Source organism: Dermochelys coriacea, chromosome 4 (assembly GCF_009764565.3).
Source record: "Dermochelys coriacea isolate rDerCor1 chromosome 4, rDerCor1.pri.v4, whole genome shotgun sequence".
NCBI lineage: Eukaryota > Metazoa > Chordata > Testudines > Dermochelyidae > Dermochelys > Dermochelys coriacea.
The window spans coordinates 124973696-124997578 of NC_050071.1; the positions used below are offsets into that span (position 1 = coordinate 124973696).

Below are 23883 nucleotides of genomic sequence, written 5' to 3' on the forward strand. Positions count from 1 at the left end.
GGATAAAGGAGTTTGAGGCGCAAGTGGTCTTCTCGTCTACCCAGGCCTCGTCCATCCTCCCCGTGGAAGGAAAAGGCCTGGGTAGAGACCGTCGAATCATGGAAGTCAACGAATGGCTACACAGTTGGTGTCGGAGAGAAGGCTTTGGATTCTTTGACCATGGGACGGTGTTCCAAGAAGGAGGAGTGCTAGGCAGAGATGGGCTCCACCTAACAAAGAGAGGGAAGAGCATCTTCACAAGCAGGCTGGCTAACCTAGTGAGTAGGGCTTTAAACTAGGTTCACCGGGGGAAGGAGACTAAAGCCCTGAGGTAAGTGGGGAAGTGTGATACTGGGAGGAAGCACGAGCAAGAGCACGCGAGAGGGCAGGGCTCCTGCCTCATACTGAGAAAGAGGGACAATCAGCGAGTTATCTCAAGTGCCTATACACAAATGCAAGGAGCCTGGGAAACAAGCAGGGAGAACTGGAAGTCCTGTCACAATCAAGGAATTATGATGTGATTGGAACAACAGACTTGGTGGGATAACTCATATGACTGGAGTACTGTCATGGATAGCTATAAACTGTTCTGGAAGGACAGGCAGGGCAGAAAAGGTGGGGGAGTTGCATTGCATGTAAGGGAGCAGTATGACTGCTCAGAGCTCAAATATGAAGCTGCAGAAAAACCTGAGAGTCTCTGGATTAAGTTTAGAAGTGTGAGCAATAAGAGTGATGTCGTGGTGAGAGTCTGCTATAGACCACCAGACCAGGGGGATGAGGTGGATGAGTCTTTCTTCCGGCAACTCACGGAAGTTACTAGATCGCAGGTCCTGGTTCTCATGGGAGACTTCAATCATCCTGATATCTGCTGGGAGAGCAATACAGCAGTGCACAGACAATTCAGGAAGTTTTTGGAAAGTGTAGGAGACAATTTCCTGGTGCAAGTGCTGGAGGAACCAACTAGGGGCAGAGCTCTTCTTGACCTGCTGCTCACAAACCGGGAAGAATTAATAGGGGAAGCAAAAGTGCATAGGAAACTGGGAGGCAGTGACCATGAGATGGTCGAGTTCAGGATCCTGACACACGGAAGAAAGGAGAGCAGCAGAATACGGACCCTGGACTTAAGAAAAGCAGACTTTGACTCCCTCAGGAAACTGATGGGCAGGATCCCCTTGGAGAACAACATGAGGGGGAAAGGAGTCCAGGAGAGTTGGCTGTATTTTAAAGAATTCTTATTGAGGTTACAGGGACAAACCATCCTGATGTGTAGAAAGAATTGCAAATATGGCAGGTGACCACCTTGGCTTAACAGTGAAAGCCTTGCTGATCTTAAACACAAAAAAGCAGCTTACAAGAAGTGGAAGATTGGACAAATGACTAGGGAAGAGTATAAAAATATTGCTCGGGCATGCAGGAGTGAAATCAGGAAGGCCAAATCACACGTGGAGTTGCAGCTAGCAAGAGATGTTAAGAGTAACAAGAAGGGTTTCTTCAGGTATGTTAGCAACAAGAAGAAAGTCAAGGAAAGTATGGGCCCCTTACTGAATGAGGGAGGCAGCATAGTGACAGAGGATGTGGAAAAAGCTAAAGTACTCAATGCTTCTTTTGCCTCTGTCTTCACAAACAAGGTCAGCTCCCAGACTACTGTGCTGGGCAGCACAGCATGGGGAGGAGGTGACCAGCCCTCTGTGGAGAAAGAAGTGGTTCGGGACTATTTAGAAAAGCTGGACAAGCACAAGTCCATGGGGCTGGATGCGCTGCATCCGAGAGTGCTAAAGGATGTGATTGCAGAGCCATCGGCCATTATCTTTGAAAACTCATGGCGATCGGGGGAAGTCCTGGATGACTGGAAAAAGGCTGATGTAGTGCCCATCTTTAAAAAAGGGAAGAAGGAGGATCCTGGGAACTATAGGCCAGTCAGTCTCACCCCAGTCCCTGGAAAAATCATGGAGCAGGTCGTCAAAGAATCAATTCTGAAGCACTTAGAGGAGAGGAAAGTGATCAGGAACAGTCAGCGTGGATTCACCAAGGGCAAGTCATGCCTGACTAATCTAATTGCCTTCTACGATGAGATAACTGGCTCTGTGGATGAGGGGAAAGCAGTGGACATGTTGTTCCTTGACTTTAGCAAAGTTTTTGACACGATCTCCCACAGTATTCTTGCTAGCAAGTTAAAGAAGTATGGGCTAGATGAATGGACTATAAGGTGGATAGAAAGTTGACTAGATTGTCGGGCTCAACGGGTAGTGATCAATGGCTCCATGTCTAGTTGGCAGCCGGTATCAAGTGGAGTGCCCCAAGGCTCAGTCCTGGGGCCGGTTTTGTTCAATATCTTCATAAATGATCTGGAGGATGCACTCTCAGCAAGTTTGCAGATGACACTAAACTGGGAGGAGAGGTAGATATGCTGGAGGGTAGGGATAGGATACAGAGGGCCCTAGACAAATTAGAGGATTGGGCCAAAAGAAATCTGATGAGGTTCAACAAGGACAAGTGCAGAGTCCTGCACTTAGGACGGAAGAGTCCCATGCACCGCTACAGACTAGGGCTCGGCAGCAGTTCTGCAGAAAAGGACCTAGGGGTTACAGTGGACAAGAAGCTGGATACGAGTCAACAGTGTGCCATTGTTGCCAAGAAGGCCAATGGCATTTTGGGATGTATAAGTAGGGGCATTGCCAGCAGATTGAGGGACGTGATCGTTCCCCTCTATTCGACATTGGTGAGGCCTCATCTGGAGTACTGCGTCCAGTTTTGGGCCCCACACTACAAGAAGGATGTGGAAAAATTGGAAAGAGTCCAGCGGAGGGCAACAAAAATGATTAGGGGACTGGAACATACAACTTATGAGGAGAGGCTGAGGGAACTGGGATTGTTTAGTCTGCGGAAGAGAAGAATGAGGGGGGATTTGATAGCTGCTTTCAACTACCTGAAAGGGGGTTCCAAAGAGGATGGATCTAGACTGTTCTCAATGGTAGCAGATGACAGAACAAGTAGTAATGATCTCAAGTTGCAGTGGGAGAGGTTTAGGTTGGATATTAGGAAAAACTTTTTCACTAGGAGGGTAGTGAAACACTGGAATGCATTACCTAGGGAGGTGGTGGAATCTCCTTCCTTAGAGGTTTTTAAGGTCAGGCTTGACAAAGCCCTGGCTGGGATGATTTAGTTGGGGATTGGTCCTGCTTTGAGCAGGGGGTTGGACTAGATGACCTCCTGAGGTCCCTTCCAACCCTGATAGTCTATGATTCTATGAAAACTTAAGGACAGACCAGGCCTTATATTTAAGCTCTTCAAGGCAGGTACTGTTCTCTTTATGTGTTTGCCCAGTGCCTAACACAATGGGGAGGTCCGTTGGTACTTTCACAGCATAAATGATGATAAAGTAGACTAATAATCAATGGCTGCTGGAATACGTAACCCAAACCGAGATATAACCAACATCACAGCAGAGAAAATAAATTAATTTCATTTCCTCTTAAATTAATATTTTCCCATTTTTGACACAAGAAGGGAACATCTGCAGACTGAGAAAGATTCACCCAACCTTACACAGTTGTTTGGGTCAGAAGTGCATGTTCTCTCCTGTTCTTCAGCAATGATGCTGTTTATAAATGTGGACAAAATACAACCTAGACCATCACATTGGGGCAGTGTTTTCATATAATGGTGATGGGCACTATATAAAAATCTAAATATGGACCAAACTAAGAAGCATAAGCCAACTGAAAATAGCTTCTAATTGCTAGCCCAAGACTAGATACCCTGATGATGGTAGCACTAGGAGTAAAAAGACAGATTCTGTTAAAAAATGAAAACAAAATGAGGCTTGGCTACTATTCCCTTGTCTAGGAGAACCCCCCAGGAGTCATATGCTAGAAAGGGTTGCTGCATCCTTTCCCTGTGGATCCCGATCCTGATGCATACTTGAGTAATCAGTTCTCTAAATAAAAAAAGTAAAAAATAAAGAAAAACAACCTGAGGACACAGCAATTTTCTCAAGTGTCTCAGTCCCCTCCCCCAATACCACACACACTTTTTAGTTACACTCTCTTGCCCCTATTTTTCTTTTCTGCCCATTTATGGGCAAAGTTTTCAGATGAGGGTGATCAAAGTTAGGCATCAAAATCTAAATTTAGTCATCTAAATAAGTGGCCTGATTTTCAATGGTGCTGAGCACTTGTAGCTTCCATTCACTTCACTATTGCTTAGCACCGCTGAAAATTAGGCCACTTATTTAAATATGGATTTAGATATCTCGCTTTAGCCATTCAAGTTTGAACACTGTAGCCTGTGTGGTTTTACCCTTATGCCAGCTCAAGGTCCTCCTGGTTCTATTTCTGCTTCTCTTTTCCCTCACTAGGTCACTTCTGTCACTCCTTCACACTTCCTGGTTCTTTGTAAGAAATGGTTACTTACCTGTACAGTAATTGTGTTGTGTGCACCCAGTGCCCTTGAGCCAGAGACTTTTAATCAGCAGTACCCGCTGGGGCAGCACATGCATCCTGAGCATCTTTGTGCCTCCAACCAAGAGCAGAAAGGACAGGGCCACCCTGATCTCCCTTCTGTTCCTTTGGTCCAGAATCTTGGTACCAGACTCCAAAATAGCAGAGGAGGGTGAGCTGTGGAATGTGTGTTCACACAACACATTTAGAAGAACCAATTACTGTATCAATAAGTATCCATTTCTTGAGTGCTTGTGCACGTACATATTCTACTTCAGAGGATTCCAAGAAGTACTCCTTTAGGTGGTGGGAATTCAGTCTGCTTGAACAAAGACTGAAGAACCGATTTCCCAAAGTCTGCATCAGGTCTGGAAGCTACAGTAATGGCATAAATATCTAGTGAAAAATCTGAATACATAACCATGTGACTTCTTTACAAATGTCCATGATTGGGATGTTTCTCAGAAAATCTACAGAGATATCTTGTGCTCCAGTAGAACAAGCACTTCTTTCTGTAGGTGTTACACCTACTAATTCATAACAAGTCCTAAGACAAGAGACCCTGTTTGAAATCATCTGTGCAGAAGTTGCTTGTCCTCTCATCCTTTTTATGACCTTTAATCTGTGAAGAGCTTGGGGAAGATCGAAGTTGCTTCGTCTAATCAATACAGAAGGAAAGGGTCCTGTATGCATCCAGTAGGTGCAGTCTCTTTTAATCGTTGTAGTTGTATGAATTCAGAGAGAAGATTAATAGATGAATTGTATGATTCGCGGATGAGGCCTTAATTTTATCTTTGTAGAAAACTGTATGTGGAGGTCCCAGCACTTAGCCCCAAAGCTCTTTCAAGGCTTTTCTTAGGCACGTTACAGGGCTTCTTCTAGTTGCGTCCTTGGCTTTCTGCTCCTTTCCTGTGGTGTTTCTCACTGTTTCCTTCTCACATGCACAGACACGTTGTTCCAGTCCAACCAATCCTCTACCCGAGTTTATCAGATCAGTGGAACCGACTTTGAGGTGCATGGCTAACTCCTACTCTAGTCTTGCATATGACTATCTCGAGTGGAGGCCCCTCTTTCAGTTACAGTGACTTCTCGCTTAACATTGTAGTTATATTCCTGAAAAATGCTACTTTAAGTGAAATTATGTTAAGCGAATCCAATTTGCCCATAAGAATTAATGTAAATTGGGGGGAGGAGTTAGGTTCCAGGGAAATTTTTTTCACCAAAATACTGTATTTTTTGTGTTTGTACATATATACAGACACATACACACACGCACAGTATAATTTTTAAACTAACAATTTAATACTGTACATAGCGATGATTGTGAAGCTTGGTTGAGGTGGTGAAGTTAGAGGGCTAGATGGACCTTTGGTCTAACCCACTATGGCCATATTCTTAAATGAGAAAGACTGAATATTGGATTGTGAGAGGAGAGCCCCAGAAAGTAAATCATCAGATAACAAAATTTGTGTACCCCTTGCATCTTGGCAAAATCCACAGATTACATTTTCAAATTTAAAGGATGTGAAACCAGTATCTGGTGTGAGATTTATGACCTTACCATACTTGGAGGTACATCTGAAGGAAAAGAAAGATCTTCTGTAGCTCAAGGCAAAATTATGTCCAACATGGAAGAGCTGCAGCGTATGATTAAAACTCACATATAGCTCCTTTTTATGTTCCCCCTCTTGCAACATATTAACAGTTGGAAACTATCCACATCTTGAAATTGTTATAGATCTACAGTAGTGTAGATCTACCAGTGATTTAAGGGTTCAGGCATACCAGTTTAAGACAAGAGATTTGTTAGCCCCCTCCATGTAATCAAAAGGATAGCTGTGTAGGGCTCCCATTAACAGATGTAACAGGAAAAGTGTTTGGGCAACACGTTAATACTGCAAGAGGCCATGAAGGCCCAGTGCTAAATATATGGCTGAAATGCTCTCATACCTAAACAAACTAGAACACAAACAATTTAAGGGAGAGGAAAGAGAATGGGTGCAAACTGGGCAATTATGATAATTTGGGTAATTGTCAGTCCTTACAAGGATAACATTTCATTCCCTAATACTAGCTGTCTGATATTGAACATTTAACATTTGTCCTTTTAAAGACTAGACTCCTCTGTCATTCTTTCATGGCTGAAAGAAGAGGAAGGGAAGTAAAGGAGACAATCACTCAAAGGGTTCTCCAATAATTAAAAAAATGTAACAGCAAAAAACAAAAAATACACTCTAGTAGCAGTCCTACCACAGTATGGTTCTGGATTTTAATTCTATAATCTTTATATTTTTATTTTATATCTATCAAACATGGCAGTAGTGGCTTATTTGTTACTATCCCTGACAGAGGATTTAAACATGTAAAAATATTTTGGATGTGAATGAATCCAGCACCTGCCTTGTGTATTGAGCTACTACTCTAAGCTTCTTCCAAAATTTCCAGAAAACACTGAGTATCACATAAGACATCTTGTTTTGATTAACAGCAAGGTACTGCAAGAGATCATTGCTATTGTGCAGTAGGACTTGCCAGAATTTTCTTTAAAAACGAAACAAAAAAAAGTTAACCCAACAGAAAGCCTAACGGCTGTGAAACCACACACAAGCTAAATCTTTTCTTCTCCTGTGTAATGTAATCCATCATGTAGGGCTCCAGTAGGTAAAAACATTCTCATTTACAAATGCAGTTGCACACTTTTAAATTTTATGTTTGGCTAGATTTTCCTTTGTTCTCCTCCAAAACTTTTTTTTTTTTTAAAAACATGGGCACACTCAAGAAAATTAATCTGAATGAACTTTTAAAGTGGGTTAGTTAAACTGCATTAAACCCATCTGGAAACTCTTGGAAGTGAATTAAGATAAATCCAATTAAATCCACTTTAATGCTGAATAAGCATTGAATCCAAATTAATTAAAGGTGTGAATTTAATTTCCTTGAGGCCAGGTCTACAGTACATCATTCAGAGTGTGAAAAATCCACACCCGAGCAACAGAGTTATACCAACCGTAACCCTTGTAGACAGTGCTACGTTGGTGGGAGAGCTTCTCCCGCGGATATAGCTACTGCCTCTCACAGAGGTGGGGTTATTAAGCTGGGAGAGCTCTCTCCTTTTGGCTAGGGTGTCTTCACCAGAAGTACTGCCTCAGTGCAGCTGCTGCTAAGTTTGTAGTGTAGACCTGCCCTGAGTGTCCCTATGTAGACAAGCACTTATCCTGTAAGTTCTGGAAAGCATGTCTAGCAGAAGCAGTAAAAAAATCTTCACTGTGTTCTTCCTTATTTAACATATAAATAGTACTAGAGTTTATATGCAGCAGTGTAGAGTTCAAATGTTTTCACGTTTTCTCAACACTCCCTACATTTGGATCAGTGTAGAGAGCATAACACACATTTCATTGCAGCCTGTTAAAGAACTTATTTTTTAAATAAACAGAAAATCACGTACAGCAACAATGTATAGTTTATTTTCTCTAATTTTAATGTGCAGTATTTTCAGCAAATGTCTTTAAATTTAAACATACATCTAAAATTATATTCCTTCCTTTTACTCTGAATACAGCTACTGTTGGTGTTGGGGCTCCAAGCCTTGCCCATCATAGCCCTCAAACCATATGAGACAACATCATAGGACTGAGTGGTATGCAGATTACCTTATCCTTCCTTTGTCAGGCTGGTTTAATTTGACATCATGTGTAGACAAAGACTGATGTGAATGATGACAAGTCCAAACACAACATGCATGTGACAAAGCAGTACATGCATCCCTAAAGTGTGTTTCCACAGCATTCATGTCCAGCTAACTTTAATAACTTGACATACCATAGAAGCTCTCTGGTAGGAATATTAGTAGCGTTTTTGAAGTTATTTAATGGATACTTTAAGGTAACAGGCACAAAAATTTCCACCCGAATTCTCAAAATGAGGTAAATTAGCACACTGGACTTCAGCACCCTTTCCAGATTCTTTGGTGCAGTGTTTATCCTAACAGTGGGTAGGCATCTCAGATTCTCAGTTTTACTACAGATAACTTTTTATTTAGAATAAGGGAATTACCTAAATACTTTCTTTGCTATTTATAACCTTTAAAATTGCTTTCTTTTTACTGTTACATACTGGTGTCAGTTTAAAAATATATCCCTTGTTATTCTCAGTTCGTTCCTGGTTTTAGTGCATAGTATTCTTGGGGTCTTTATAAGAAAACTAAATCTTATTTAATGCAATAACTCAGCTGCCCCCACAAAGAACCAATGGGTAAAATAGTAAATGACTAACTATCTCTTTAGACTGCTTATTGCTATATTTATTGCTCATTACACCTGAATGTTTCTTGCATTCAGGAGGCATGATACACGGATAGTGGTTAGTCATGACAGCTCTGAAATACCAAATGAAGATTAGAGTTTGCTCTTGAAGACTGCTCTTGGAGGATTGGCTTTGCAGGGTTTTTGACATAACCTCCTTATTTGCTATACAAACCTAACTGTAATTTAAAAGAGAATGACATGATGAAATACTCTTAAAATACAATTAAGAAATATTAGATTGGAATTCACTTTTAACTTGAAGGTTGACTTTTTTTCAAGTTTGATTCATTAGGTATTCACAATTTTAATCAATGTTCATGTGAATTTGTTTCAGAGTAGCAGCCGTGTTAGTCTGTATCTGCAAAAAGAAAAGGAGGACCTGTGGTACCTTAGAGACTAAACTGTATTTTCCACTGAATGCATCTGATGAAGTGAGCTGTAGCTCATGAAAGCTTATGCTCAAATAAATTTGTTAGTCTCTAAGGTGCCACAAGTCCTCCTTTTCTTTATGTCAATGTGAGAGTCTCAGATTTTATCCTTTCATGCTGAGAAGGGATTTTCCCCAATGGGAAGCAATATACTGTAGAATTCATGAGTACCGGGTGTTTGTATTTATTTTTTGACTGAGGGGGACATCCCAAACTGGGCACAAAGGACTAAAAAAGAAGGATCTTTAATAAAACCTCAACTGACAGTTTTAATTTGCAAATAGAAATTATTTGCATTAATACAACTTGTTTTAGTATCAAACATAAGGTAGTTCAAATGTTTCTGCTGTTGCACTCAGTGCCAAGGAAGAAAATAAAACTTCACTGAAAAGGAAGGAAGTTACTTTAGCCAAACTTTACTGGTCAAGTGATATCTGCCTGATACTTTTTAAAAATTCAGAGGCAAGTTAGAAAGAGTCTCAAGAGGCAGCACCTTATGAAAAAAACCAGATACACATCTACCAATATTTATACCTCGGGTCTCAGTGAAAAACTCAATAGTTTAATTTCCAAAACCAATTTGATGTCAAGCATGGATCTGGTTGTATGCTACTAGTAGCATATTAAAAAGGGAAACAGTCAATCTTGGTCAAATATAAAAAAATCGTAAACTGGAGTAACAAATCTTACAGATGGTAATTTAAAAAAAAAATCTAACCTTAAGATTTTTTTTAAATAGACACAGAAAACATGACAATGTGATATTCTGTTTTGCTGTCAGAGGCAGAAATTAAGTCATAAAGCACAACGTAACTACTGATGGGTATTACCAGAATTGTGTAGATATTAGTTATGATTTTTACAAATACAAAAATTATTATTTTCATTCCAAAAGAAACAAAGGACAAAAACGTATATCAAAGGAAAGAGATGTTAAATTTTAGTCTTATAAATGTGTAATTACAAACTATGGAGAACAACAAGCATGTTCCCTTCAAGACATTCATATATCTGAAAATGAATGTGTATTTGTATTCAGTTAATTATTCTGGGGAAGAAAAATCTAGAGACATTAAAGATCTACAGACAGCAAACCTGTTTTCTATATATGGCAAATCTTCATGGAGATAAGACCGACACACACAACTATTCTGATTATCCTTTAATTTATCTGAAGTGGCTGCATCACTTTTGGGTGACAATTAGAAGTGGGAAACCAGAATATCTTATCAAATGCCAACAATAGTACTGACAAGAGGGAATTTATCACATGTTGGATAGAAATTCATTTGTCATCTGTTGATTTCTTAGCTTAGTATGCTCTTTTTATTGGCTGGAAAGTTTCTATGGCAAGTCCCAGTTGATCTGTTTAGAAAACTTCAGAAGTTGGGATGGCCAGCCTCCATCATCTGGAGGCATACTGACCAACCATGCAGTGGTTATTTATGAGGTTAAAAATATGTAAGATTTATCCGTTCGTGAAACAAAGTATAGTGATCTATGGTTAAGATGCAACTACCAAATGCTTCAAAAATATATTAAAATCTATTTTAAATTTTGGAAAATAGCTTACAAAAATATCTTCACTTATAGTATATCATACAAAAACTGACTGGTGTGTGGGTTTATAGTAGAAAACTTACTGGGGGCTATAAAAGGAACTAGTGATCTATGTTACCCTTAATTGCAATCTGAGGGCATTATAGCTATAGACCCTGGCAAGTGGTCTCTTACCAGAACTGTAAGATTTCCAATATAACCAAAATTTTTAACAATATCTATTTTTTTAAACCCGTTCTGAACTTCAGTTTCTTTTTTAAAAAAAGACACCACAGTGCTGTGGCCCAAGAAAGAATAAGCCAACTCAGAGGCAGAAATAACTCTAGATAATAAAGTCAGTCAAACAGCTAGATACAGCGAAGTCTACAGTTATTTCTGCTGCCCATATCATCAGTTTCATACCTATCATAAGAGGAAGTAACATCATTGGGCAATTCCTTTATAATCAAGTTATGGGCAATAGCAACCATTTTTGGTCTAAGAATTGGAATTAGTTTAAATCCATGGATTTAATAAATACAAATATACACATTTGTATACATTAAATGTAGTCACATGTGTATAATTACATATACATTATATACACAAATACATACAGAATATGTTCCTCTTGTTAACACTATTTAGATATTCTGAGTGTTAGCAACAGGTATTAATGAGAATGTAATGAGGTTAAATATAGCAATGTAGCTCAGAACCAAGGCATTGCTTTTCTATATTGAAGACTTATATCAGATACAGTTATAGGAAAAATACTGCCCGAGATTTCCCCACGTGCAACCAACTAAAATCAAAGGCTTGCATGAGGTATAAGCAGAAACTGGCCCTGTGTAGAATTGGAGAATTTTGGAATTTGTGGATGTTTATGCTGTTTGTGTATAAATAATGTTGTAGACAACTAATAAAAGAGATTGTATAATCTAACCCTTAGCCAGCCCCAGAGTAGACCACATTAGACTTCTGATTCATAATTGTCAGCATAAATTTGCTTAGAGTAAAGTGAGAATGGTTTATATCCAAATGACTCCATGGTTTCTGTTAGTATAAATGAAAAAGCCAGATACAGATAACTACCGGTAGTTATTGACTACTGGGAACTTGCATCATTTTTCTCCCTTAAACAAAAAACCCCCCACCTCTGCAACAAGTGAGAGCAGCTTAGTATACAAAGTGCTGATCCAGGATATCTAGTCCCCTCTCCTTTACATCTCAAAATAAAGAAACTCAAAACAAGCTACAGTCAAGTGGATCACAAAAATGTCTTCTTAACATATCAACAAAAACTAGCCTATATATTCCAGTTTTTAAAGTGTGAACATACAAAAAGGTGAAATGTAGAACATAAAATGTAACCCGTACATTAAGATGGATGTTAAAAATGAACCTGAACATGAGCACACAATGAAAAAATGAGGACAATACAGATGTCAAGACATTCAGCAGAGTGGGCTTTTTGTTCATTTCAAATTACAGCACATCTCATGCACCACACATTTTACAATTTTACATACTTTACATGATATAGAAATATTTAAGTTAAAATTTCTTTTACTGATATATTGTACTCAAATTTTAAATCCTGAGAAGAAAAAAAGAAAAAAAAGTGTGGTTATGCATGTGCACTACATGTCCCATGCCACCAACACATACACCACAGTATATTAGAAAGTCCAGAGATAGAAGAATTACATGCTGGGAGTGTTACCCCTGAAAACTGGTTTCTCTTTTCTTTGTTTGGGAGAGACACTAGGAAACAATTTCTTATCTATACTACCCCACAGTGTGTGTGTATATACATATATATCTACATAAAACTTTGTAATGACTGCGAACTTGCACTGAGAGAGTATTTCTGTCAGAGTTTCAATACCAGATGCAACACGGTGACTTAAGTTGAACATCAGGAAGAAGAGTAATACCTGGCTTTCCTGCATAAAGTATATGCCCATGTGTTTTACAGTTAGTAACTCAGCCTCCGGTTAGTCCCAAACATTATTTAAAACATATACATATTTCCATTTAGCACAGCTACCCACTGCTAACAAGAATGTTACTATTATACCTTTCATGTGATTCTCTGTGGTGCAGGGTGTTCTCCATGCAAACAAGCATGAAGTAAAAAACTGACAGATGCAGATTCATTGTAGAAGCAAATCCCAGCTGCTTTCTGCACCTTAATATTTATCTAAAAGTTCATACCAGATTCCAAATCAAGCCACCGAGTTTCATTAACCAACATCAAGATGTTCAGCACGCTGTGATCTTGTGAACATTTTGCAAGCAAGTCAGTAGGCGATGATATGGGCTTCCTGGTGATGCTACCATCTCAAACACAGACTGAAAGGCCCTTCGATCTAGTTCCTCATCTATCTGGTGTCTGTAAAAGTCTATGGCCACCAAACAGAAGAGGTTAATGTCCACTTGCTCTGATTTTCCCATTCTGCTGATAATATGTGGAAGACTGAGAAAGTAGTTAAGGGCATAATAATGAGGTAAGAGAAACTTTAAAGTTTTATACAAAATATCACTGACTTAAAAAGCATTCCCAGATAAATTAAATATTTTTGCTTTACCACTGTGTAATTGTAAGTGCAAGACATCTGCAGATAGCAATTAAACTGCCGTTGCAGAAGCTTTATTTCTTGGTTGTATTTCTCTGAATAACCTAATGTAATTTCCCCATTATTGTTATCTTAAAATGAGTTGGTAGGAATACTTTCCACTTGTTAGATTATATATTAGGAGAAACAAACCCTCATCAAGACAGTTCTGCACTGCTTAAATATAAACAGAACTGCCAATGCACAGAGCCACAAAAATAATCATCAAGGAAATGTTAAACACAATGGAGAAATTTCCATTTTTAGACTGCTTATCAAATGTCCTATTCAGGGCTGATTTTCCTGAGCAGCAGTTTTTAAGGTGAAACGATTTTTTTTTTTAAATTACACATTCATTGGGCAATGCCACTGCATCCTTCAATTAGTTGTTCCAACTATTTCGGGGAATGTTATCCTATTGCCAGTTTAAGATTATTGTGATTTGCTGCCTTGCAGAGGAATGTTTGTCAAATACAACTTTTTTTTGGGAGAAGTGGAGGAAAGACGGAGCTGCAAAGAGGGGAAAGAAAGTAGATGAGGATGTTCTTTTGAGAGTGTTTTTCCCTAGAGCATGGCACAATGCTTATGACTTATTTTTAAAAGGAAAATAAAAAGCCACCTTGAAAATATCTGGTAAAAAGTTCTAAACATTATAGGATCGTTCATCATTTGTTCCCTGCAATAAATTACTTCTCAGTGACTCAATTCTTTACATTAAAAGCTTACACCACTAAAATAAAAGATTTTCCATAGTAATGTAGGGGGTGAGATGCAAGACTACCCTTAAAATATATGTAAGCCATATGGCTGAACCTGACATACTGCTAAAAAATTCACCCTTATCTGATATTTAAGTAATTCACGGTTTATATCGGATAGTAAAGTTATAAACCATTATGATATCAATGTTGAACTACTACAGCTAGTACCAACTGGTATCCACTCTTGGCAATTCAAACAACTGAGTTGTAGATAAGACCAGAAGGACCACCATGACCATCTACTCTGATCTCCTGCATAATACAGGCAATACAGTTAACCCAATAATTGTATATTAACCACTAAATAGATATGGATAGCGAACTATGTCATCGTTTCTGGAAGCGGACCCACTTGGTGAAATCTGATGCCCTAGCAAGACATTGTGGAGAAGTACTGCTACCCATGGTGTATTTGTTAGATACATTAAGGGAGGATTTCAGTCTCCAATGTCATCAATCCACTTTACAGAAGTGCTAAACTCACATAAAAACGGTTTAGGATACATTGCTGAAACCCACTGAGTGGTGGAAGCACTGACAAAAAAACAGGAAAGACTCCACATTGCCATTGCAACAGGCGTTCTCTGTGTGAAGTTGGAGAGAGAGAGCATCACCCAATCACGGACCATTGGTGACTGTCCAGTGGTATGTAGTGTCTGAAAAACCTGCAAAAATTATAATAAATATTTCATGTGGGAAAAGATGTTAGAACACTAATGGCCAGACATAAAACATACTACAAACATGTAAGCCTAGATCAGAGTCCTTCTGCTACTCCAAACCCTGGAGGCATTTTACCCACTAAGAAGGGTGATTCAAGTAAGCATAAGAATATTTATTAAATCTTTATGATATTAGATGTGGCAGTCAGATTTTAGTAATCGGGCTGTCAGTAAAAAAAAAAGTTCATTACGTACAAAATTCCATTTGGGTACATTGTGACAGATAGCTGTATCTAAATATAATTAAAATATCACATTGAACATTTGAGCCCGTCAAATAATTTTTGTATGATTAATTTCTGCTTCAGATTTTGGGAAAACAGATCCCAAGAGACTATGCCAAAATAGCATATCCAGACTAGTGATACAACTGAGGGGGCCATTCTTCCCAATCCGTCTCAAATGATCTGAGACACTTCAGAGTGCCCCACCCAGTTACACCTAGATTCATAACTGTCTACTTTCTGTTCACTGATTTGGTAAGTGCCAGTTTAGTCATGTAATACTATGACCATGGACTTTGCCCTCTTTGGAATGTCATGGTACATCTAAACCTTTAAATGCGATCTAAAAATAGATTTGCATACAAATTAATTTTCTCCTCAACAGAGTATAACGTGAATAAGAGCATATAAACTTTTTCTTTGATTTCCTGGCTCTTAAAATAAAATTTCCCCTGCTTTCTGTTATGAATTTAGTATTGTAGGAATGTAGTCTTCTCTGAATATTATTTCCTAATTATAGGTTTTATTTATTTCAACTTGTGCAAGTAAATGCGAGAAAACAAAATATGTTCAGGTCTATCTTTGGAATTTCTAATTTCACTCTTCAGTGTAATAGCACAAGCATGTAGTTTGTTTTCTAAAACAGAGCCACATGCTGGTTTATTTTGCTAGTCACTTCTATGACATTCTGCACCAGAATTATATGTATAATGTCATGAAATTTAGTATGAACAGCATTAAAATTTTTTTTTTTTTTGCCCTTTTCACATATTTAGCTCAATGTCACAAATGGAATTTTCAAATGTCAGTAGTGGATATCTTCAGATTGAAGAGGTTTAAAATAATTTTTGCCAGATTATATGCTTGACAGAATACCAGTAATAGTACATTTGCCAGGAGTCCTAGTTACTGCGGGTGAACAGCCTTGCACCAAAAGTATATTTATGAAAATCAGTTTAAAATACACTACCTTATAAACTACTGTGGCCATGAATTGTGGGTATGGCTGCTGGTTGGATAAAAATTCTCCAATAACTTTATTCATTACATCCTGTGGAGGGAAAAAGTCATCTAGGAACTGAGGGAGGATCCGTGCCACTACTCTAGCTTCAAAAGGAAATCCTTTCCGGATCCTAAAACAAAAAAGAATGCATACATTTGACCATTTTAATTCAGCAGAACATTCATGCTGATTTAGTCCCTATGAAATTTCTTCCTGTTTTTCCAGAGTCAAGAGGGATAGGAGAAGAATTCTTTTCTTTTATATGTAGATAAATCTCAATGCTGAAGAGCCCACAGATCTAACACTGACCCAACTGACAATCCAGTTCTTCCACAGCTGTATTACATTCAACTTTTGACTGCTAATGGGTTTTTTTTTCTTCAAATGATCGGCTGGGAATAAGTGAAGCTCTAGAAAGAAAAAAATAAAACCACAACTAACTCTACACCTGAGAGTACCACACTATATCTGAGATGAATGCTAAAAAGACTGTCTATGCATATGGGGGAATGCATTAGCACTGTTGGCAATCTGAGAAAGAAAATTCACAAGTAAATGTTTTTTATTTTCATCCATACCATCCCTGCTGGTTGAACAAAATAACAAGAAGAATGTTATAGATGAAGAGAAACAGAGCTAGATGGCAAGGAAATGAAGGTCATTTTCTTTAAGGATACTTTTAAAATGAGGAACCACCAACTGGAGAGTCTTTTGGTCAAAGGCTGGATCTGTTGGTGCTTGCAGATCAAGCTCATGGTGTCTTGGGAAAAGCAGGTATGAACTACCATACCACTGATTTCCTCTGCAAAGGTACACTCTCTCTGCTTCATGAGAGTTGATCTTATGGAGTACTCCATAATGCCTTTCAGGACTGACTTATGAAATCTTAAAAGGCGGTATTTTCTAAAGCATTTAGCGTTGGTATAACTCCCATTGAAGTTCATGGGAACAGTTAAATCGTTGAATGTTTCTGAAAATCCCCATTTGACCCTTTGTACTACAGCACCTAATACAACTAAAGATCATAAGGTTAGAGCAGGAGTTCTCAAATCTTCTACAGTGTGGACCACTGTGGACCAAACTGTATTATGGACCCTCCATTTTGGAATTGCTTATAATCCTTGCAACTACAGAAGCTGATTACATGAAAAAAAATTAATGTATTTTAAGTTGTCTTTTAAAGATACTACTTTAAAAAAACCTGGGCTTATGCTCTGTTTCTTTATTGTGTTAAAAGGCATTCTGAAAGAGGTTTTATTATGCTTTAAAAAAAGCATTTTATAAAAAGAAAAGTACTTTTTAATAGTTCTTGCAGTTCACATACTCTCAACCCTCAAAATGGGCATTTCAATCCTTCACGGAGGCATACACTGCCATTATTTTATGCAGCCAATGTCAAAACTATGATTTTCATCATGACTGGAAATGACATTTTTCTGACTACTTTATAAGTGTCAATAAATAGGATCGTATCTTAATTCTTACTTTGTTGTGATCATTCAAATATTTTACACACGTCATCACCACATGTGCTGAGGCATATATTTTAGGTAAGCAGAGGCATTTGTTTTGTGTAACACTAAATACTGATTAGAAATCTGTTTCCTATTTACATTCTTGTATGTCTGTGTTGGACCCAACCACTGTAATGACATTGCTGTGTACCTGATTGGTATAGTATTTTTAATCAACAGCACAGTAACTATCAGCAATGACGTTTTAAAATCACGAACAGAATAGTGACCAACAAACTGAGCCAATGCCAAAATGTGAGGTTTTTATTGCAGTTTATGCTGCAGGTGTTTTTTTTTTTTTCTTTTTTTTCCCCCTTACCTATCAAAAAGAACAGACACCCGTTCCATAGCTACAATAACAGACTCGCTGTCTGGAGCTGTGGGATTTGCATCTGTTGCTCGACTTGGGCTGATTTTCTCTTTTCCTAAACAGAAACAAGATATCTTGTAGTAAGTTCAGTATAACTGAAAAAAATTCATTTGTTAGTAAGCTGTAAACATTTGTTTAATTTTCTGGAAAGAGCTCTAGAAGAGCTAGATATTACTCTACTAAAAAGATGTACTTAAAACAGAGCATAAATAATTGAATAATAAATCCACACCTGAATACATGCAAGTCAGCATTAACCCCAAGGCTGCCATAGCTCTGTGGGGGCTGTGTATGTTCACTCTGTCAACACTTAGTTTAACTAAAGATTCACTATCCAGCCTAGAAAGTTGCTCTGAAAGGAGGAGTCGTTCTAATCCTCTGAGGACGCAATGGTAAATAATGGATGGAGTTGATTCATCACTTCCAGACACCATTATTCCACACACCTGAAATAAGCAAGAACAAAATCTAAAACAATTGATTGTATTTAACTAAACTCCGACACCAATATAGCAGAAAACAACTAACGTACATGGAGAATTGATTTAATCTCCTCAATCAAATCCTTTTTTTGGGGGGAGAGTGGGGGAGGGGAGAAGAGAGAGAGAGAGAAAGAGAGAGAAAGAGAGAAAGAGAGAAAGAAAGAAAGAAAGAAAGGTTACTCATCTTATCGTAACTTGAGTTCTTTGAGATCTTTTTTCCCTATGGGTACTCCACTATAGGATGCGTGGGTACCCTTGACCAGAGAACGCAAAGCAGTGTCCAGGGTCCATGGCTGCACAGAACAGCACCTTGTGCCTCAAAACGAGGGCACAAAAGATGGTGTGGATCCACCACCACTCAGTTACTTCTTTCTGTGAAGCAGAGCCACTACAGACAAGAAAGACGAGGGCGGGAGACAGAGGACTCAGAGGGACAAAACATCTTGAAGGACTCAAGTTACTGTAGGGTAAGTAACTGATCCTCCTTTTTTGAGTATATGTTCCTATGGATGCTCTGTTCTGGGAGACTCCCAAGCAGTAACTCAGCAAGAAGGTGGGTGCTGAGGAGGCAAGTCCAAGACAGTCCAGAAGACTGCATCACCAAAGGTAGTATATCTGGAAACATACCATCCCTGGAGCGTATGTAGGCAGATCTCTTGGAAACATGAGGCTTTGGATAAAACATTGGTAGGTGGATCTCTTGATTAATATAATTCCAAAGAGACCTTAGGGAAGAAACGAGGATGGGGATACAGTGTAACCGTATCTCTACAGAATGTAGTAAATGACAGGTCTGCCATAAAAGCATGGAGTGAAATTATGGCTATAAGGAACAAAGTCCTGAGAGGGGGTGGAGGAAAGAACAGGTACGTAGGTTCAAAGGAGGGTTTCCTCAGGGCACTTAGGACCAAATTATGGTCCCACTGGAAAGTTGGGGGCCCTTGAGGAATCTGGCCATAGTGGGGTTGGCAAAAACTGAGAAGCCCTTGATGTGAGAGTAGAAACTGAGAGTGGCCAAATGTATTCTGACTGAGCTCACTGATTGACCTTGTGTCTTCAAATCCAACAGATAGTCTAAAATTTTGGAAAGCAGATCCTCTGATGCTAAAGAAGAGTGAAAAGAACAGCAGGAATGGAAGTGTTTCCACTTCTGAAAGTAAGTTTTGCAAGTACTAGATTTCCTGCTAGATAGGAGAACTGATTGGTCCTTTTCTGAACAGGTTAACTCTACCTTGAGAGCCATCTAGGAACCATGCTCTCAAGTTAAAGGAGGAAGGGTTGGGATTGATCAGGGTCCCAAAGTTTTGTGACAGGAGACTTTTTCCTGATAGGACCTAGTTGGAGGGACGTTGCCACAGAGAGGTGATGGAGGTTTGACTACCACACTTGTCTTGGCCAGGACAGTGCTGTGAGGATAACCCTCACTCTTTCCTGATGCAGTGTGAGTAAGGTCTTGAGAATTAGAGGTAGAGGCTGGTAAACAAAGCATGGTACAGGGCCCTGGTTTTATCAGGGCATCTCCCAATGAGTTGCAGCCTTATAGTCCCTTGGAACAGAAAAGACAACATTTTGCATTGTTTGGGGTGTTAAAGAGGTCTGCTTCTGGGAGACCCCACATCTGGCAGATGCCAAGAAAGACAGAATCACTGAACTCCCATTTGTAACCTTGAAGGAAATTTCTGCTCAGGAAGTCTACAATCTTGAGATTCTTATCTCATGGGAAATGGATCGGTACTACAAGTTTGGTGACTGCATGTAAGGGCTGGGATCTTTCTCTTCCCTGTCAGTTGATATAATACATCATTGCCCTGTTGTCCAGCTTTACCTTGAAGGAATGGCCCTTTACAGTGTGAAGGAAGTGTTGATAAGCCCATCGAATGACTCCGGTCCAGAACGTGGATGCAGAGTGTGACCTTTATGTGGACCACTTGCTCTGCGCAGTGTCCCCTTGGAGGTAAGCCACACATCCCAAAAGAGAAATATCGGTTGTGAGGGTCTTTGAGGATAGGGTATATGAGACTGGGGTTCCCACTCAGACCTTCAGTGGGTCATTCCACCACCTGAAAGAGTCCAGAACTTTCTGAGGTACTATGATACATTTGAGGATACTGGGGTGCACACATGGCTTAGGTCTATGTGAAGGCACCCGACATGTAGTCTCATGTGAGGTGTGACAAAGATAGATGCCAAGATGTGGCCCAAGAGTTGTAGGCAGGTCCTTGCAGTTGTTTGCAGACTGTGTTATATAATCGAGATTAACTGGATAAACTCTCTTCGGGGAGTTAGGGAGTCTACATTGGTTCTGATTAAATCTATTGTTTGGATGGGAGTCAATGTAAACGTCTTCCGATTAATTCAAAGTCCTAGAGACTGAAACAGTGCTAGAACCCTGGAGGTTGCCAGCTGGATCTCCCGAAATGATCAACCACTGATCGTCAATTATCCAGGTAAGGGGAATACTGCTATGGCCCACTGTCATAAATAGACTGCTGTTGCTGTGAGGAGATTTGTGAAGACCTTTGGGGCTGTGGAGAGCCTGAAGAGAAGGACTCAGTACTGGCAGCGTTCTGAGCCTTTTTTATGAAACACAGGAAATGTTTGTGGGATGGGTAGAAAGCTATATAAAATAAGGCATCCTGCAGGTCAAGGTCGATGAGGCAATCTCCCATATCTAAGGATGGGTTAAAGTCAATGTTCTGAAGTGCTGGGAAAGGATGTAGGCGTTCAGGTTTCTGAGACTGAGCATCAGTCTCTATCCTCTGCCCCTCTCCCAACAAACTCTGGACTAACGAGTTTGATTGCCCCAAGAGTAAGAGAGACTGGATCTCTTGTTTTAAGAGATCTTCATGAGATGGGTCTCTGAAGACAGATGGGGAAGGCAGGTGGGGGGGGGGGGGAAATAGTATGAAAGTGGATGGAACATCTCCACTGATGACCCCAAGATCCATTAGCCTGAGGTAACCTGCTCCAGGCAGGCAGGAAGTGGGATAGACGTTTATCCTAAGGGGGTGGTAATGGATGGAATTGCGCAGCACAGGATCCAGGAAAGTAGGTTGCTTGATGCCCTTGCCCAAGATGTAAAATTGTTTCTTAGAGGGAGGAGCAGATGATGATATTGTAAAAGGGGGTGGTCTCTTTTTGGAGATTTAGATATCCTCCTCTGAAAGTCCAAAGGTCTGGGAAAAGTTTGCAGAATGATACTGATACCGTACAAAGCACTGTGATGTTTGTGACTAAACTGTTTCTTGCAGGAATGTAAATTCCCAGAGACCTTAAAGTTGACCTCAAGTCCCTCACGGTGTGCAGAGGGAAGTCTGTCAGCGCTGAGGAGTTTGGTCCTTCAAAGGGAAGGTCTTCAACCATATTCTGCACCTCTCTTGGGAGGCCAGAAGACTAGAGCTAGGATGCTTTTTGCATACCTACAGCCATTGCTAAGGCTCTAGAAGCCATGTCTGTGGTGTATAAAGCAGCCTGGAAAGAGGTTTTAGCTATTAACTGACCTTTCAAAATGATGGCCTGAAATTGTTCCCTCTGGTCCTGTGGCAGATGTTCAATAAAATGTGTGAACTTGGAATGTGTGTTAAAATCTGCCACCCTGGCTTGGTAGTTTACCACTTAAAATTGGAGAGCTAAAGGAGTAGCTTTTTCAGCTCAGGAGGCCTAAACATTTGGACTCATCATAAGGAGAAGATCTGGAGCAGATTTGTCATTTTCTTTCTTTACCTGAGTTCACCACCAGTGAATTGGGAGTGGGGTGGGAAAACAAATGTTCCATTCGCTTGATTATTATACTATACTTTTTTATTTGCCCTCTTAGCAGATGGGCTGGATATTGGCAGATGTTCGTTAGATTGGGCAAGTAGACGATAACAGAGCCCCATCGATTGGGAGTGTAATTTTGCCCTGAGGAGTGAAATTTAGAATGTGCATAAAGGAGCAATGAGACTCCGGAACTCCTCTACTGGGATCTGGGGGAATTCTGCCAGGTATTTAATGAGGTCTTGGAAGGCTGGAAAGCTGTCAGTAAAATAGGGTGGTGCGGGCATTACCACTTAATTGGGGGATGAAGAGAACTTAGCTGATGGGGCGAGTTTCCCTCCATCTGTGGGTCCTGCTTTTCTTCAGTGCATACCAGGGCCAAAGGGGCAAAAGGTATCAAAGGATGATCCTGCAGTACGGAAGGTAGGTCAGGTGGTGCCTGTCAGTGATGCAGTAGCAATGGATATTGGGATCTCTTTTTGGCTGGTCCCCTATAAAATTGTTCACTAAGCTGACCCCAGGGATTCCAGTGAGCCCCCTGAGAGGGCTGAGACAGAAGGTTTTCCCCAAGGATATTCACAACCCTTGGATGTACAGAGTCTCGTGAGGTCCAGAAGATCCTCCTCAGAATGGCAGCTCAGTGGGGTGTGATAGTATGTTGCCAAAAAAGAACCCTATACCGAGATCTTGGATTCTGAAGAAGTGTCACCCCTAGACTGAAATGGGAAGCATCTGATAAAAGGTGCTGGTATCAGAGGCCTGATTGGAGTTCAATCCAGGATGATTGCGGTTGCAGGTGACTGAGCAGTACCAGGGAAGGGGTTTTCATAGAAGTCAATAACAGAGGGTACACCGGTTCCTCCAGTATGAAAAGGATCTCCAAGAGAGAAATCTAAAGGGTGCTGGAGGGCTATGGTATCCTGAAGTTGGTACAGGAGACTGGTCAGTGCAGTAATGGTACTAGAGAGGCTTGCAGAGGAACTTCTCTGACCAAAGAACTCCAGTGCAGAGAAGATGACAGTACCAGAGAACGAGTAGGAGCCTGTGTGTGTCTCGGTACCAAGAGGCAGATGGCTCTCTATGCTATCTGTTAGAAGAATTCTCCACATGATGCTTCTTATGTGGTATTGACAGCTCAGTACTGGAATTGTATGGGAACCTCAACCATTCCCCTTGACAGATGTGAGGTCTCAGAGTGGGATTTATGGATGACCTACTCCTCTTCCTTATTTCCCTAACAGGGGAAAGAGTCTTCTATTTCTAAGCAGTCCTAGCCTCTGAAGGTGTGGCTGGAGCTGGGACTAGTGAGTATTCCATTAGAAGGAGCTTCAGCCTAACCTACCTGTCTGTCTGCAACCTGCGTTTAAATCCCATACAGACTATACACTTTGATGGGACATGGGTGTCTCAGAGGCAGCAGAGGTAGCTTGAATGCCTGTCAATTACAAGGAAAAGACCTTTGGCAGGGTTTAATCCCCAGGGTCTTTGGCATAACTCAGAGGACAAAGAAAAAGATGTGTGTGTAGGGTGGCAAGCTCCTTCTATACCCATCTGTATTAAAGCTATAAAGAGAAATAAAATAACTAAACAAATAAAAGAAAAATGTAGATTAAGTCACTATGTTAAGATAGGCAGGAAGCCAAGAATCAGGGATACACAATTGCTCTGTATCAAGTCGCAGGCAGCTGAGAAGGAACTGAGTGGTGGTGGGTAAGTATCTTATATGACCTCATTTGGA

At 40.0% G+C, this 23883-nt stretch overlaps 1 protein-coding gene across 2 annotated transcripts in view; it reads right to left on the reverse strand.

Moving 5' to 3' along the window:
* Window positions 1–8997: 8997 nt before the first annotated feature.
* The window catches only part of HTT (huntingtin), a 190995-nt gene continuing 176109 nt past the window's right edge, over window positions 8998–23883 (reverse strand). For both annotated transcript variants that reach the window (XM_038399202.2, XM_038399201.2), the window contains 5 exons: window positions 18137–18350; window positions 17854–17959; window positions 15988–16150; window positions 14576–14736; window positions 8998–13171 (listed from right to left, as the gene is read on the reverse strand). In XM_038399202.2, coding sequence (XP_038255130.1) covers window positions 12958–13171; window positions 14576–14736; window positions 15988–16150; window positions 17854–17959; window positions 18137–18350 — 858 coding nt within the window. In that variant the 3' untranslated portion in view covers window positions 8998–12957. The remainder of the gene's footprint in view (window positions 13172–14575; window positions 14737–15987; window positions 16151–17853; window positions 17960–18136; window positions 18351–23883) is intronic.